At 33.2% G+C, this 17,135-nt stretch overlaps 2 protein-coding genes across 2 annotated transcripts; one reads left to right on the top strand and one right to left on the bottom strand.

Moving 5' to 3' along the window:
• The first annotated feature begins 48 nt into the window (after positions 1-48).
• LOC134255109 (ribokinase-like) lies at positions 49-6,357 on the top strand. Its single transcript, XM_062737628.1, has 7 exons — positions 49-183; positions 3,733-3,865; positions 4,070-4,196; positions 4,383-4,547; positions 4,763-4,851; positions 5,217-5,405; positions 5,813-6,357. Exons 1-7 carry the CDS (start codon positions 140-142, stop codon positions 6,011-6,013), a joined length of 948 nt encoding a protein of 315 aa, XP_062593612.1. The 5' UTR covers positions 49-139; the 3' UTR covers positions 6,014-6,357.
• A 2,275-nt stretch (positions 6,358-8,632) lies between these two features.
• LOC134255113 (small ribosomal subunit protein uS5m-like) lies at positions 8,633-14,782 on the bottom strand. Its single transcript, XM_062737631.1, has 11 exons — positions 14,683-14,782; positions 13,859-13,936; positions 13,590-13,709; positions 12,543-12,782; positions 12,202-12,236; positions 11,997-12,087; positions 10,645-10,691; positions 10,395-10,452; positions 9,896-9,958; positions 9,409-9,548; positions 8,633-9,051 (listed from the first exon to the last, which is right to left on the bottom strand). The coding sequence occupies exons 1-11, from the start codon at positions 14,753-14,755 to the stop codon at positions 8,683-8,685; spliced, it is 1,314 nt and encodes a 437-aa protein (XP_062593615.1). The 5' UTR covers positions 14,756-14,782; the 3' UTR covers positions 8,633-8,682.
• Positions 14,783-17,135: the final 2,353 nt, after the last annotated feature.

Below are 17,135 nucleotides of genomic sequence, written 5' to 3'. Positions count from 1 at the left end.
TGATTTTTAAACTGGTTAACTGTTTCAACCTTTAAGTATAGAATTTATAGGAATAAATCATTACGAACTTAAGACTAAATTTAACGAATTTAGAGATACTCCCTAATTTTATTACTTTCACTTTCACTAGTAATACACGATGGACGTGGTAGTTGTAGGTAGCTGCAATATAGATCTTGTGAGGCAAGTAGTTAGTACCCATCATATAAGTGCTTAAATATGTAGTAATGAATTTTTGTAAAACATCTTATTAAATTAAGGAAAGATGTTCGCTGAATTGCAAACAGTAATGATGAATACTCGCCCCCTAGCTTGTACCAGAGTACCAGCATCCTCATCCCTGGTCCTTAACATGCACTTTTCTAATTCTACCAATATTTTACCCCTTTCTGCACTTATCATTGTCAGTTGTCTCTGCCAGTGAAGCTCTTATCTTTTGCCAAATCTGTAATGTGTATGGAACGCCGTCACTGCCTTATAGCAGAATACAACATTGCATTGCGTCAACCTTCCACTACATTATGTCAACACTTTATGACATTTACTCACACTACTATTGCATTGTGTAAACCTTTCATTACATTATGTCAACTCTTTATGATATTAACCCACACTACTATTGCATTATGTCAATCTTCCATTATATTATGTCAGCTCTTTATGACATTAACCCACACTACTATTGCATTGTGTCAACCTTCCTTTACATTATATCAACTCTTTATGACATTAACCCACACTACTATTGCATTATGTCAGCCTTCCATTACATTATGTCAACTCTTTATGATATTAACCCACACTACTATTGCATTATGTCAACCTTCCATTATATTACGTCAGCTCTTTATGACATTAACCCACACTACTATTGCATTGTGTTAACCTTCCTTTACATTATATCAACTCTTTATAACATTAACCCACACTACTATTGCATTATGTCAGCCTTCCATTACATTATGTCAACTATTTATGACATTAACCCACACTACCCTTGCATCGTGTCAACTTTCCTTTACATTACGTCAACTCTTTATGACATTAATACATACTACAGTTATATTTTGTCAACTTGCATTTCGTTATGTTTACTGTTAATGACATGTAATTAAACAACAATTACATTGTGTCAACCTTTTATTACATTACGTCAATTCTTTATGATATTATGTGAGAAGCTCATGTCATACTGTGCGCACTCTTCTACATTATGTCGATTCACTATTACGTTATGCGAACACGTGTATCCTCGGCCTTTATATGAGCATAACGTATTTTCCGCGTTCCGAAAAGAACTAAAATTGGCGGGAGAGAAAACTGTCGTAGAAGAAATTCTCAGCGAATTTGGAGTGGCATCTTTAATAAAAACTTTAAGCGACAAATGATTGACAACCTTGAAACGTGCAAAGCCTTAACACTACGACTGTGCATTAAAGTCACGTCGAAATTCAATGGCGTTTACTTTAATCTGAAAACAAATAGTCGCAGCGATGTTCAATGTCTATACTAAGTCTGAGGAAAAAAAGTGGGGGTGGGGGCTAAGCCCCCCCCGGTTCCGACGCCTATGCCAACCACATACCGTCCCCCTTCCTTGTTCAAGATTCCCATATCCGCCACTGATATGTACCCATGCATGCTTACTAAGGCATATTCAATTGATTTAGATGAAGAACTGGTAGATTTTTGTAATAGAATTCTGGCCCTAGAATGATTTTAAAAAATTACTAACTCCAGTGACGTAGCATAGTTGAAAAAATTTCTAATTCCAGTGACAAAGCATCTTTTTTGAAAGGGGAGGTCAGCCAGAAAAAAAAAATTAATTTGCCTGAAAAAAATTGACAAGCCCCAAAAAATTGTCCAAGCCCGAAAATCCTATTTCGGGGAGGGGTGAGGGGTCAAACTTCGATCAGTCCTAATTTTTTTCTTTCAGATACTGTATACCACATTGCCCTGAGTGGACTATACTTCAACAAAAAGTGAGGGTAGGGCTGTACTTTCAATGAACATTACTTTTTCTCTAGTAAAGTTATGTCTGGGAAAAGGGGGGGGGGCTGTTATACTTCCTAATCAATCCGGACCCCCCCCCCCCCCCCCTCTTAACAATCTGTAAAACATTCATTATAAGCTAGATATACAGCTTTGAGATAATGTAAATGTATTTTTACATCAGGTAATGCACTTTTGGAATCAACATGATAAAGATTTAAACCAATATACAGATATTATTAGATCACATAAGAAAGAGTTGACATAACGTTATAATATATCCACATCACGGTGTGGAGTTTTGACATAATGTAATAAAGTGTTGATATAATCTAAACATAGGTTCACATTATGTTATACACTTTTTACACCACGTAATAAAGCACTGACATGAAGGTAAGATGTGTTCACCTCACATCATGATGCTCTCGCCGTAAAATAAAGATAAGTCCATATCACGTAATAATGCTTTGATATAATAGAAATATACACTCTCAAAAAGGAATGGATTTTTGACTTCATGTAATGATAAGTTTAATTACAAAACACAATTTACTTGACGTAATGCAATTTTGACCTCACATATTAAAGAAATGAAATGATGTAAAGAAACATTCATTTCACATAATAAAGTTTTAACTCAATGTAAACACATTATCACTTCACATAATTAATTTTTTACTTCAAGTAATGAAGTGCTGGCATAATGAAAGGATGTATTTACTTGATGTAATGCAGCATTGGCATGATGTTAAGATATTTTTCATCATCTCATAAAAAATTGACATAATGTAAAGATACGTTCACATCACGTTATGATAAATTGACATAATAAATGCATAGTTGCATGCTATAAGGCAGTGATGGCGTTCCATAAATTTGCGTCAGATCTAATTTAATACTGTACATGCATGTGTTTAATCATGAATTAATTGGGGGGGGGGGGGGGGGCTGGGTCAATGTTTGTGGGTAAGCAAAATTTTTTTGGTTGTGAGAACATCATTTTGTGGGTTATTCATAGATACAGAAGTTAGGTTCAATGAATTAATATGTTGACAAAAGAACTGCATGCGTGCCACCCCAACATGTGATAATCTGGTCATAACCAGATTTGGAAAGCAAAAAATCTGGTCATAGCAAATAACGGCATACAGGGCATTTACCATAATTAAATAATGAATAAACATTTATATAAGTATTTGTGTTTTTGAGAATTATCTTATTTAAAAAAAACTTTTACTCATATGCGCCATGGCCAAATTTGAATTATACATATATTAAATTCTTTGATTAAATTTACATGTACAGGTACATGTATATATATTAGACACTGAAGATTTCATTATTCAATATTGACCTGAATGAATTGTGAATTTTTTATGAATAATGAAAGCCTTTTCAGAAACTGTGTTGCTGATTCAAAGCACATCATGCCACATGGGAGTTTTGTGGTAAATTTGACAGCATTTCAATTTTGGTTTTGAAGTTATTTTACATCTCAAGTCAAGATCTTATTTCCAAGTGCAATCAATTGGAAAATCTCTCAGATTTTTCTTCCAAGTCAAGAAAAAACTCTAAATATGTATAAATGTACAAACAGCTCCACACCTTCATGGGGATGTAAATTTGGTTATAAGGGTGACCCACAAAATCCATGAACATTGATGATTCATTTTACATTATTCTCAACATCTTTTTAACTGATATCATATAGTTGTTGGTCTTACTATTTCTTATAAACAGCTATGTTCCAAGACTCCCAGCTGCAGGGGAGACAATTCTTGGAAGCAAATTCTCCCAGGGCTTTGGTGGTAAAGGTGCCAACCCAGCTGTGATGGCTGCCAGACTTGGTGCTAAAACTGCTCTCATCAGCATGGTAGGCTACTTTTACATGCAAGAAAGCAAAACCAACTCACCAGTATTGTCAGTCCTTGCTCAGTGATGTGTTTTTATTGTTATATTTCCATGTGAAATGCTATAGCAACCTATAATTCTTTACATTATACAGAAACATTGAGAAAATATTTTCCTTCAAATCTGTGTCTATGTCCCTTTAATGAATTTCTAGTTTGAATTTTAGGTCGGAGAAGATTCCTTTGGGAGAGAGTACAAGTTAGATCTCATAAAAAACAACATTGATATCAGCCATGTTGGTGCCACATCAAAGGCAGCCACTGGTGTGGCTCCTATCTTTGTCAATGAAAGTGGTAAGCTATTGTTGAGCTACTATTCCACATTTTCATCAGTAATTCATATATCATCAGTAATACCCACTTGTTCACTTGCATGGAATCAAAAACAATGTAAAGAATAATCAAGTAAAATTGAAAGTTAAAGAAAGTTACTTGATGTGTATTTACGAGCATAAGATATATTAATATATTGTCTTGTAGGTGAAAATTCAATTGTGGTTGTGAAGGGAGCCAATGAATCCTTAACAGTGGAAAACTTAATGGAAGCTAAAGATTTAATTCAAAATTCTAAAATCCTTTTGTGCAATCTGGAAATTGATCCCAAGGTGACCTTAGAAGCTCTTAAAATGGCAAAATCATTTAACAGTAAGAAAATTAATTTTCTGAGTTTTCTCCCTTGAGCACATTTTTCTCCTGTTAGAAAATGCATAATTATGATACAGACTGAATCAATTTTTCAAAAAATCAATTTCTCCTTGAGGAATTATACAGTCAAGATCTTATACTTTTTTCTTAACAATTCAAAAAGTCTAGTATGTTATACTATCACATTTTACACATTCTGATTTGAATAATTTCAGTAAGAAGTTTATTCAACATGGCACCAGCAACAACAGGTCTGGATGAGTACTTCCAGTACTGTGATATTCTAGTTATCAATGAGTCAGAGGTAAAGTAGCACAACCAAACCCTCCCTGAAATGGTATATACATGTAAAACTGAATAGATTTATCCTCCACCCCCCAAAAAACTTTTCTCAATTACATTTTGATATGACTATAGTCTATTGCACCTACCTATGATATCATAAATATACTGTGTACATGTACTGTGTATGTAACTGAAGATTTATTTAAATATTGAAATGAATATCATAACCAATACATTAACACACATTTAAAGTAAAAAAAAAGGAACATGATAATGAAAACTTGTAAAATTTTAAAATAGGTGCTGCTTAGTTACCAGGATCAAAAATATTAACATGCTTCATCTAATAAATCCTTTTCAATAAAACTTTTAATATTTCTACAGGCAGAAATAATCACAGGCATGAAAGTACCTGGAGTTGAAGAGGCCAAAACTGCTGCTGAGTCTGTCCTGGAGAAAGGTTGTCAAGTGGTTATTGTGACCCTGGGAGAAAACGGTGCTGTTGTGATGAGCAAGGGAGACAAGGAGGCTGTTCATGTTCCCACTCCAAAAGTCCAGGCAGTGGACACCACTGTAAGATCAAAACTCAGCTTCACTAAACTCATTTCTGGGTCTTGGAAGTCCAAGTGTGAAGTTAATGGCCAAGATTTTTTTAAGTTTAAAAGAGAAACATTGAAAGATAACAAACTGATTGTCAGCTCTTGAGGAAAATATTAACATTAGGGTTATCAGATATGTTGATACATGTACCAGGAAATTGAATTTTTAACAGCAAGTATAAATATTTGCACATGAGACATATAATGATAATGAAAGCTGGACATGATAATATAACACTGTGTAAGACAACTTATATAAGTAAGCAATGTATGTAAACTTGAATTGTGACACAATCAACCATTTTTACAGCAATCATAAAATCATAAAGCCAGATCACTGGAACAATATTTTGAAGATTAAATCTGTAATACTTTTTGCAGGGAGCTGGAGATGCCTTTTGTGGGTCTTTAGCAGTGTTCCTGGCCACCAGACCAGAGTTAGGATTACAGGAGTCAGTGTACAGGGCTAATAAGATCGCGGGAATTACCGTCCAGTCCCCGGGGACACAGACCAGTTACCCTCAGTGGAAGGACCTTCCCCCTGAACTGTTTGGGGGAGAGAAGTTACTGAAGGATGGTTAGAACAGACTATTAAAGAATATAAAATTATGCATTTTTAGTCATGCCATTGCCAATTTAAAAAACCGATAAATCATTTTATATTATAGAGATCATGTGTTCATATCTCAGGATGATAATTTGTTGTTAAGTTTTGAATTTCTATGAATGATATTGGTGATGTGAATTAGCATTATACAGCATTTCCTGTGATTATGTGTTCATTAAAAATTGGACTTTATTTGCTATATATTTAATGCATGTTTTGATTTTACTGCAAGATGTAAGTTTATTCCTACCAAAAAATGTATTTATATGAATTTATCTATATATGTGATTTTATAGAAATTAATAAAATCAAAAGCAAAGTTATAATCTTTGTGTTGTTCATTGACCTTATTATTATATATTTCTAACTTTATGCAGGGTCATTTGACAAAACCCCTGTAAACTTCTTCAAGTGAGAGTCTTGGTTAACGTCCCCACACTCCTTATATACCTTGCACACAGCTCCAAGTCAAAAGTATCTTGCCGTGAACCGCTAGCATGCTGAATACCTATAAACCAGTTTTTAATTTACAGTAAAGCATCGCTATGGCAAACATGCTAATAGTGTTGTAATTTTTTGTTCCCATGGTTTTAAAATGTATTGAAAACTACATGGATATAACAATTTATGTTTATAACAAATCAAAAAGTGTCTGTCCCTGGCGCCTTGTTAAAGCATGTTTTACTGTAGAACAGTAACCTAAGTTGGTAACAGAATCATCATGCTCCCTCATCTCACCTGCTGCTTTCAGTGAATACAAAATAAAGCCCTTATTGCATCTTCACTAGCCAAGGATTCATCATTCTTCTTTATGGTAGCAGATAAATTTGACATAACCTTGTTTTCTTTGAAGAGGTATTGTAATATTTAGTTTTAAATAGAACTGTATTCCAATATTGGGGTCCATCTTGTGTCAGAACTTATAAAACAATCTTAAAATTTACATCAAATGGGGATACAGTAAAACTCAGTTATGGCAAATCGCAATATGCACGTTTTCCTTCAAGTACCGGTACATGTATTACTATCTAATACATGTACAGGTATCTTGATACAGAAAAAGACCTTATGCTTATATGAATTTTGATTTTGTTATGTATCTTCAATAATTTTTTTAGAGAATACTGGTACATTTTGTAGTTAAATACTGCAACAAAAGGTCCAAGGTTACCTGAGCATAATACATGAACAATTTAGAGGATCTACAGAAGTATGAAATAAATTGATTGATAAAGCTTTGTTGCCCAAAAGCAAGAGAGAAGTGGGATGATCAGAACTGATGTTATAATTAGTCCAGTACTCAGTAACAACTCATAAAATTATACTTGCCTCCATTTTTCACTACAGGCTATTGATGAAAAACGATACTTCAGTATTATTTTGAATTCATATTTTTTTTTATCTTCTTATTACGAGCACAGCTTTTTTTCACTTCAAGTTGATTTCTAGCCCTACTGGTCAGAAACCAAAAAAGCTTTTCCATTCAATTTGGTAATGTGTCCATCATCCATCAGTCCGTCTCTCCATCTACATAATTTGCAAAATGCTACAGTAAAACTCGGTTATAGCAAAGTCCTAGGGACCTGTGACTTTAATTCGCTATATCCGTAATTCGTTATATCCGTATAACGAATTCGTATACTGGTAACCATTACAGCGAATTCGCAATATGGATGTTTTCCTTCAAGTATTACTACAAAATATATTAGGGAAAGCTATATTACAAAAATATCTTCGATAAGTAAGGTTTTATTATGAATTGGATTTTATATAAAAATTCTTGAAGGAAATAAAATCAGTTCTATTTATTAATTTTTTTATAATTTTGAAAGTTCGTTACAAAAGATGTAAATTTCATTATATTTAACCTATACGGGTTATATCAGAGTTCGTTATAACCGTAAAATTTTACTAAAATTTTCTATGAATTTTGCCAGGGACCCAGAAAAACTTCACGATATCCGTGAATTCGCTGTATCCGTGTTCGTACTAAACGAGTTTTACTGTACTCAGTTTACAATGAAGTTTGGTGCGATTTCAGAGAGATTTGGTACACAAGTAGACTACACCAAGATACATAATTCTTTTCATCCGATTTGGATTCAACTTGCAAAGAATCCATGATCACTTAAAATATTTTTTTCCAATATGTTACTCCTCTTAGTTTTGGCTGATTTTAGATAATGCAGTGAAAAAATAATACCCTTACAATTTGCATGAAGGTCAACACTCGAGGAGACTGTTGATTTCCCTGTTTCATCAGCTTATTTGTCAGTTGCTTGCCTCATTTGATAAACTGTATGTGCTTGGAGAAAGCTCTTACATGTACACTTTTTGTGTTCAATTATTTTTCTTTCTATGTGTGGGTAGTCCCATCCTACAGCAATTAATATACAAGATACACAGATTTTTCATTTCAAGTGACAAACCAGAAAAGTACAAAGGCAACTGTGAGGATGCTATGGGTTTCTCCCCAAAGATGGTGCCCAAGGGACATAACTTTTAAAAAGTGTGGATTGAACTATTCTATGAATATGCTTAGTACAAGTTTTCAAACCAGTGTACCTGTATTACTGGAAAATTTAAACAACTCATTCATGTATTATCACATTTATTGAACAAAACAATATATACAACACACTTTTTACTCCTTCTTTCGTTTACCGGCCTGATCACGGTGGATTCTCTCCTCCCGTGAGGGGTCAAGGCCACACAGCCGCCTCTCCCTCTGGGCTTCGTCCTGTCCCCGCCGCCTCTCCGCTGTGTCTAGCTTCCTCCTGTATGAAGTCAAACCAAGTCTCTCCCACACTGGCCTAATTTTAGGCTTGATCCAATGCAGTTTGCCTTTGGTATAAAGAGTATCTAAATCATACACGTCCCTTTCACTCCCGTAGTATTTCTCTTGCACTTTGCCATCCTCTGGGGAGGCTAACACCACTGGAACCTGGTTTCGTTCATCACTGAGTTCTACTACATGCATATTGGTTCTGTTGGCTAGCTCCTGGTGTGTTTCCTGGCAAGGAAGATATATCAGTTAAAACATTTGCAAGACCTTGAACATGTATGTATACCACAGAAAACCATAAATATTTGCTTGTTATTATTGAAGAGAAACATACAAATACATGTACATGTACTTCATGTGAAAGAGATACAAACTAATAAATATATGTATTGCAAACAGATAATATATCTTCGCAAAAATGAAAATAGACCAATTTCCCTTGTAAATATTAATCATGCAATTTAGCAATTAAAGGTTTACTTGAATGAATAAAATGTTGATCTTCAATGAATACATGTAATCTCAAATACAAATAAGCAATAAAATCACAATCAACATAACTCCTATTTCATTAAGGGTACATACCTGGTGTGTCACTGCATTGAAGAAAGCTGTAGCCATTGTGATGGCATTTTTTGTGTTGCCTTCAGTCTTGACGTATATATCCTTAATCCCAGACAACAGACACAGGTCCTTAATCACTCTATGAGCAATCACACCATAGCCTGAAATAGAAACCAATTTTCAAGTTAATTGCCAGATGAACAGAAAAATTTGAGTATGCTTTTGGAAACGAGACTTTTTCCATTTTTAATTTCCTATATAGAACTGTTGTTCACAACAATGCTAACTTTGGTACTTAATGCCTTGTACTAAATTTCATAATTTGGATTATAAAAATCCATCGCTTATTTCAAACAGTAATTGTTTTTCCTGTCAGAAGTGCAGGAATACGATAATGATGAAACAGAGAAGTGAACAGACAGGCGACCTTAAAGACCTTGAAAAAGACAAAATTATGTGTGTACAGTGAATACATGTATATTTATACAGAGTATACAATGAATTTTACCTTCAAATTTCCTTTTGGCAAACACCTTTGTGCAATGGACTTGTGCATATGTGTCATGATAAACTGAAATATATATATAATGAATCACTGCAAGCTAAAATTTTGAATTTCCTCATTGAAGATAAAGACATTTCTAACTTGTTTCATTTTTTATCTTACTGTGCCATAAGAGCACACAATGAAATTGATCCACTGGACTGCAGAAATTAAGCAAAATATAAACATTTTGATGTTGGAGTGATATTTGCAAATCATGCATTTCACATGAAAAATTTCAAAATTAACTCGGATAAAATAGTTTTAAAAGTATGGGGAAAAAAAGTTTTGAGAACCATCTAATAATCTATTCCTTTTTTTAAACAATCAAAAACAAAAGTTTATGTAAATCATAATTCATCGAAATAAAATGACAAAATATTCAAGCTAAATGTGCATGTATTTCATACACCTCCGATAAAATACATATAAGTTGCTATAGCGATTAACTGAATATACTCACTTGTATGGTCATTATATCTCTCAATAAACATCAGCTGTTGTCCTGCTTTATCTCGAGCCTAATGTGATGCAAAAACAAATCGTTTTATAATAAATATAAATGTTCATGAACATGAATAAATATACATGTATTTATTGAAGAAAGCTCATTTCAAACATTTTAAAGGAAATGTATAGAATTGCACTGGTCAACCAATCTTCCAACAGATAGTAATACAGTGTAGTAATATTACTATCTGTATTGTACATACCTTATAGCCAGCAGCTCTTTGAAAGTTTGCTTTTGCAACAGCAAAACCTGCAAAAAATTTACATTTTATCATCTAAAAATATTTTCATAAAACATGTAAATATACCACTCACAAGTTTTTTTCCCTCTTTCTTTTAATTTTTAAGTAACCCAGAGTTTAATTAGCAAAAATAGGTTCTGCAATATATATATTTTCCAGCTTATTTTTGTCACAGCTGAGAAACTAGACCAACAAAACCAGAAGTCTCTGTTGAGACTGAAGCTCTACTGGTTTGTACATGTACTTATAGCAAAGGATGAGAAAAGTTCTTAAGCAGTTGGGAATTGAAACTTTACAACAGCAATAAATAGAATAATGATCCTTGAAAGTCCCTTTATGTTTTTAATGTAGTCTACTTGCAAGCCACATTATATTTTAATCAGACTAAAACTGTATTTGGAGTAGCATTTTGAGAGTATTTAACAGAAATTTCTATTTTCAGGCAAGGCAATAATGTTAATTGAAGTCAAAAACCAATATATAGAATTGTGTTTCTTTAGTGTTTTCAGTCTGCTTGTGTTGCTTTATTCTTGCCAAATTATATTGATATCGAACCAAAACTGTAGGAGGAGTAGCATTTTGAAAGAATTTCACAGAAATTTCTATTTTTATTAAACAAGGAAACACCGTTCATTGAAATCAAAAACCGATACAAAGAATTATGTATCTTAGTGTAGTCTACTTGTGTACCAAATTAAATTGAAATCAGACCAAAAATGTAGGAGGAGTAGCATTTTGAAAGAATTTTACAGAAATTTCTATTTTTAGTAACAACGGCAAAACCGTTCATCAAAATCTAAAACCGATATATAGAATTATGTATCTTAGTGTAGTCTACTTGTGTACCAAGTTATATTGAAATCAGACCAAAAATGTAGGAGGAGTAGCATTTTGAAAAATTGTTTACAACTGGAAAAGTTCACAGATCATCCTTACGTTGCAGTACAGTCAATTTATATGTACTTAGTGATATGAGTGAAATTTATTACGGACGCCGAATTTTCGACATTTTTTTAGCTATCGCATAAGCTCTTCTGGTTAAAAAGTGCTATTTTAATATAAAATATTAACGACCAGTAGTGTGCTGGGTGCATGTAAAATAGGTTGACTTTGCAGCATCATTGCAAGAAAGCCTGTGAACTTCTTCAATCAACCGATTGTGCAAAATTTATCATCGAAGTCCAAATCATTCCCTATACTATTTCACAAATCCAATAGGAAAAGGAATGGACCTACATGAATATACAATAGGAACCCTCTCCTTCCATCCTCTCATTTCCAAAGGCCCTACATACAAAAACATGAGAACAAACCTGCAAGACCATTTCCATTTCCAACGGCTACCACAGCTCTGTAGGAGAACTTCTTTCCTTGATCTGCTGTAATATTGGTGACTTTCTTAAGCTGAAACAGATTTCAGTCATGCTAAGTGAAACAATGGATGACATTAAATTAATGAAAAGTTTATTAGCAAAAAAGCAGATTTTCTACACTTAAATGTTTTTGTTGTAAACTTACTTGTAGTAGCCTTGAATCAAAACCTTCAAATTTTTCTGAAATCATAAAGACAACTCCATTTATAAACCATTAAATCAATTACATGTATATAGACAAATGCATACATGGAGACGGTATTTCCTTTGGTTCTGATCCATTATTTGTATGTCTAAATTGTTTGTTTTACATGGAGATAAATTAAAACTGCAGGGTTTCAAAAATTCATGATCAAGTATTCATGACCTACTATTGCCAGAAAATTTCAAATGTGTCAAAATACTAAATAATTATGCTTCAAGTACATCGTACAAAACAGGGGAAAAATTCCCTATTTCACCACTCTCTAGATTTCCATTGCTTACCCTCTCTAACAGGTGCTGGTGGCCCTAAACTGGTTCCGTGTAAGTAGGCACTGGTGTACCCTCTGAGTAGGGGGTTAACATATTTCTGTTTCCTCTGAGACCTTTTTGTAGACTTCCTATTCTGGCGGAGATCTTCCAGTAATACATCAAACTCTTCCGCTCGTCTTATACCTGTTGACTTGGCATTTTCTCTGCTCAGGATCCTTGTATTTAATCCAGGGAACTGTAGACCTTCCTTCCCTTTAAATTTAAAATATAGTGTTGATTACTTGACATGAAATATAAATGTCCAATGAAAGATGTTGGAAAACTGACCAATAGAAGTACATGTATGATGATCAGTGAGTGAAACAAGAAATTTTAAGGATACATGTACATATATGTGGGCACTATGAAAATAAAATGCATTACAAACACAACCAAGAAAACAATACCCATTAAAATAGGAACATAAAGGTATTACTTTTCTATGCCAATTTAGTACCTACTTTTTGCATACTAACTTATACTATAGATACAAAAAGGCATAAATTTCTATGTTTATAAAAACTTTTTTGTGCCTATTGATAAATAGGTGCAGAAAAAGTGCATGGTTCTATGTTTATAAAATCTTTTTTGTGTCTATTTTTATCAAATATACACATGCCTAATTTCTACTTTCTTTTGCTATGGGTTAATGCATCTCTAAAGATTTACCTGAAGACTTAACTAATGAAGACTTACATTTCCTTACCATAATCAGAATGAAATATTTTGTGACGTATGTGAATTTGCTTTTGATGCATACATTTTATGTGATCAGAATTTCACAAATAGAAAAAGCATGATTTGAAAGAATTGCATCCAGTTTTTTCCAATTACACTGCAAACTTTTCCATTAATGTATGAAAGTTGAATAAAGCATTATAACATACAAAACCATAAAACTGATTCCTTAAAAAAATCAATTTTAGAAAATTTCTGGTTCCATGCATAGTTTAAAATCACTATGGATCTCAATTCGAAGATGGAAAATGTGGAAAAATTTCATCAACAACTGACACTTACCATAACCAGGTTTTTGTCCAATATGGAGATTTATTCTTTTCTTAGTTGACTTGGCTCTACCTCGCTTTGCTCCTGCAGCACTAACTGATGTAACACTGCCCCATAAATCGTCGTCGGATACTACAAATGGGACAAAGAATAGATTCTTTTAAAATGCTTAAATACTTTGATAAGAGAGAATTTAGAGAAAATACAACAGTATAATCATTGAATCAATATAAAATTATATTATGATAATGAAGGAAAAGCATACTAAAATCAACACTTACCTGTGGTTACAAAACTGTAGTTTCTGGACTGCAGATGTGAGAGTAGACATAACTGGCCTTGACAGTACTTTGAACACCCTGAAAAATAAACGATCATTTTCTTCACAACTCCAATTTACCGGAATTAAATACTATATTCTTTACATACTGTACTGAACATAATGCATAGGTACTAAAAAATTCATAAAGAAAGAAGCTGTGTTCTGAGTTACTTATTCCCTCTGTGAAACCATAGGCACTTGAAGTTTGATCAATCAGACAAACAGACACTTGTTTCAAACAGTACGCTAGTTTTCTACTATATATAGTAGAAAACTAGCGTACTATAGGAAACAAGCACTAAATAAGCCAAATATGAAAAATTCTACCCCCTCTAAATATAAATACACAACCTTGTGTATTTATATATATAGGGGGTAGAATTTTTAGATATTGGGCTTATTAATTATTGAGTGTCTGATTGATAAAATTGGATCAGGTGCCTGTGGTGAAACAGTTCATTGATTTGTAGATTGATTGTAAACAGCAAAATGAACATGAAAAAAATCTAGGAAAATGCAAAAAATAAATAAATTAATCAAATTAATTAAATAAATAATTTTGCGAAATAATAATAATTAATAATTCTATGTGATATAAGTTAATTTTAATCAGAAACTTTATGTCAAATCCAGGCACAAAACTCCTCAAAGGGAAAAAACCTTCTCTGAGTCTGAGGAAATTCGAAACAACACCATAACCTTGATTTGGTGTATTTTGGATATCGACATTCAAATGAATAAACTTTTAATAATAATAATCATTCAAAATACTTGTTAACTTACCAGAAAGTTGCAATAAATTGTTCCAATTTATTGCATTTTTAGTAGCATCAAATCCTACTCGAGCCAAAATCATGCTGCATTACTTTTCCGGAAAGTCACTTTGTTTAGGTTTTACTTTTAGTTTAGATTAGATAACTCGTACGTTAAAATTTCATAAGATTTTTATGCCTCCGTAAACGAAGTTTCGGGGGTATATAGTATTTGTTGTGTCCGTCCGTCTGTCTATCTGTCTCTCTGTTTGTCCACAAAAACTTTAACCTTGCCCATAACTTTTGATTTAGTGGAGCTATGACTTTCATATTTCACATGTGTATTCCTTGTGACAAGACCTTTCTTTGGGTACCACAAACTTTGACCTTTTGACCTTGGAGTTTGAACCACACACAAAAATTCCAAACTTTTACTTTGGCCATATCTTTTGAACAGTAGATCCCAGGACGTTTATACTTCACATATGTATTCTCTGTTGAAAGACCTTTCATTGGATACCAACAACCTTGACCTTTTGACCTCGACCTTGGAGATTTCCGTACTTGCGGAAAAACTTTAACCTAAGCCATAACTTTTGAACGGTAAGGGATAGGGTTTTCATACTTCACATATGTTATCCTTGTGAAAAGACCAGATACCAAGAACTTTGACCCCTTGACCTTGGAGTTTGACCTACTTTTAAAAGCAAACCTTGACCATAACTTTTAAAGGGTTAGGGCTAGTGCTTTAATACTTTAAATATTTGATGCTTGTGAGAAGACCTTTCATTTGATAGCAAGACCTTTGAGCTTGATGTTTGACCTACTAAAAATTTTTTTTAAAACCTTAGTCATAACTTTTGAACTGTAAGGGCTAGGGCTTCCATATTTTACATATGTATTCTAAGTGCCAGACCCTTCATTGGATACCAATTACCTTGACCTTTTGACCTTAACCTTGGAGAGTTTTGTACTTATGAAAAAACTTTAACCTTGGCCATAACTTTTGAATGCTAAGGGCTAGTGATCTCATACTTCATTAATGTAATCCTTGTGAAAAGACCCTTCATTGGATACCAAGAATTTTGACCCTTTGACCTTGAAGTTTGACCTACTTTTAAAAAGCAAACCTTGACCATTACTTTTAAAGGGTAGGCCTAGTGCTTTATACTTTACATATTTTAATCCATGTGACAAGACCTTTCATTTGATAGCAAGACCTTTGACCTTGACCTTGGAGTTTGACCTACTTTTAAATTTTTTTAACCTTGGCCATAACTTCTGAACGGTTAAGGCTAGGGCTTCCATACTTTAAATATTTAATTTTTTGTGGCAAGACCTTTCATTGGATACCAATAACCTGAAACTTTTTACCTTGACCTTGAAGATTTCCGTAATTATGAAAAAAAATTAACCTTCGCCTACTTTCATATTTTACAATTGTATTTCCAGTGAGAATACCTTACTTTTGGTACCAATATATTAAATTTGCATTTAAGAAAAGTTTCCTCTTTGCTATGTTGCCACACGGGGGCATCAGTGTTTCACAAACACATAGTAATTATTTTGATAACTGCATGCAAATGATGGTACACATTGCTTATTGGAATCAATATAATTCTGGATAATGTTGAGTACAAAACCTCAAATGATCTTATTAATTTTCTTCTCCATTTTAAACAGGTTAATACAGAGATCCTCTGTCCCTCCCCTAAAAAAAAGAGCATACATGTGTGGACATGGTGGATCACATAATGATAAATAGTATAGCAATAGTATTAAATTTCATTGCAAAAACTCAAAAGCCTTTTGAGCTATTGCCTCATGGGAACAAAAGTTTTACTCATGCATACACACACAGGGTGTATAAATTTATGACTTTGACCTTGGACCTCAAAATCTGTAGGTTTGGGGTGTTCCTTATGCCAGAAGGAGTTGTGGTATAAAATTTCACTCCAAAAGCTCAAAAATTTCTCAAGATATTGTGCGGAAACAAAAATGTGAAAACAGACAGAATTTTTGACCTTGAACTTTGACCTTAAACTCAACATGGTTAAGATTTTTGAGTAGGACCTTTCCCAAGTAAGTATACTCTACTCAATAAAAACTCTACTCAATAAATCAAACTTCCATATTGGATATCAATCATGATAAAATTTAGACAAGCTTTGCCTTGCTTACAAATAACATTCTTTTAGGTGAGCTTTTCAATCTTTGAGTATCCCTATGTTTTAGGGTCTGTTTTAAAGATATCTTAGTATCAGGGACATATATACAAACAAACAACGAACAAATTACAACTAACAAAACCATGATTACTCATATCTATATGGAAGCATATATATTACTAATTTTGAAGACAGTCTTTGTATCAGTTCTTTGTTTTGAACTGCAAAATTTAGATATATTCTCATCAAAAGGTTGTACAGTAGTGAGAATGTTTATGCACATTTTCTTTTTAAGCTCTGCTAAAGTTTGAATCTG

The sequence above is a fragment of the Saccostrea cucullata genome, unplaced genomic scaffold (genome assembly GCF_032062105.1).
Source record: "Saccostrea cucullata isolate Sc308-1 unplaced genomic scaffold, CSIRO_AGI_Scuc_v1 ctg1584, whole genome shotgun sequence".
NCBI classification, from domain to species: domain Eukaryota; kingdom Metazoa; phylum Mollusca; class Bivalvia; order Ostreida; family Ostreidae; genus Saccostrea; species Saccostrea cuccullata.
The sequence above is the reverse complement of the archived record's forward strand: the minus strand, read 5'-3'. Positions and strand labels throughout refer to the sequence as shown.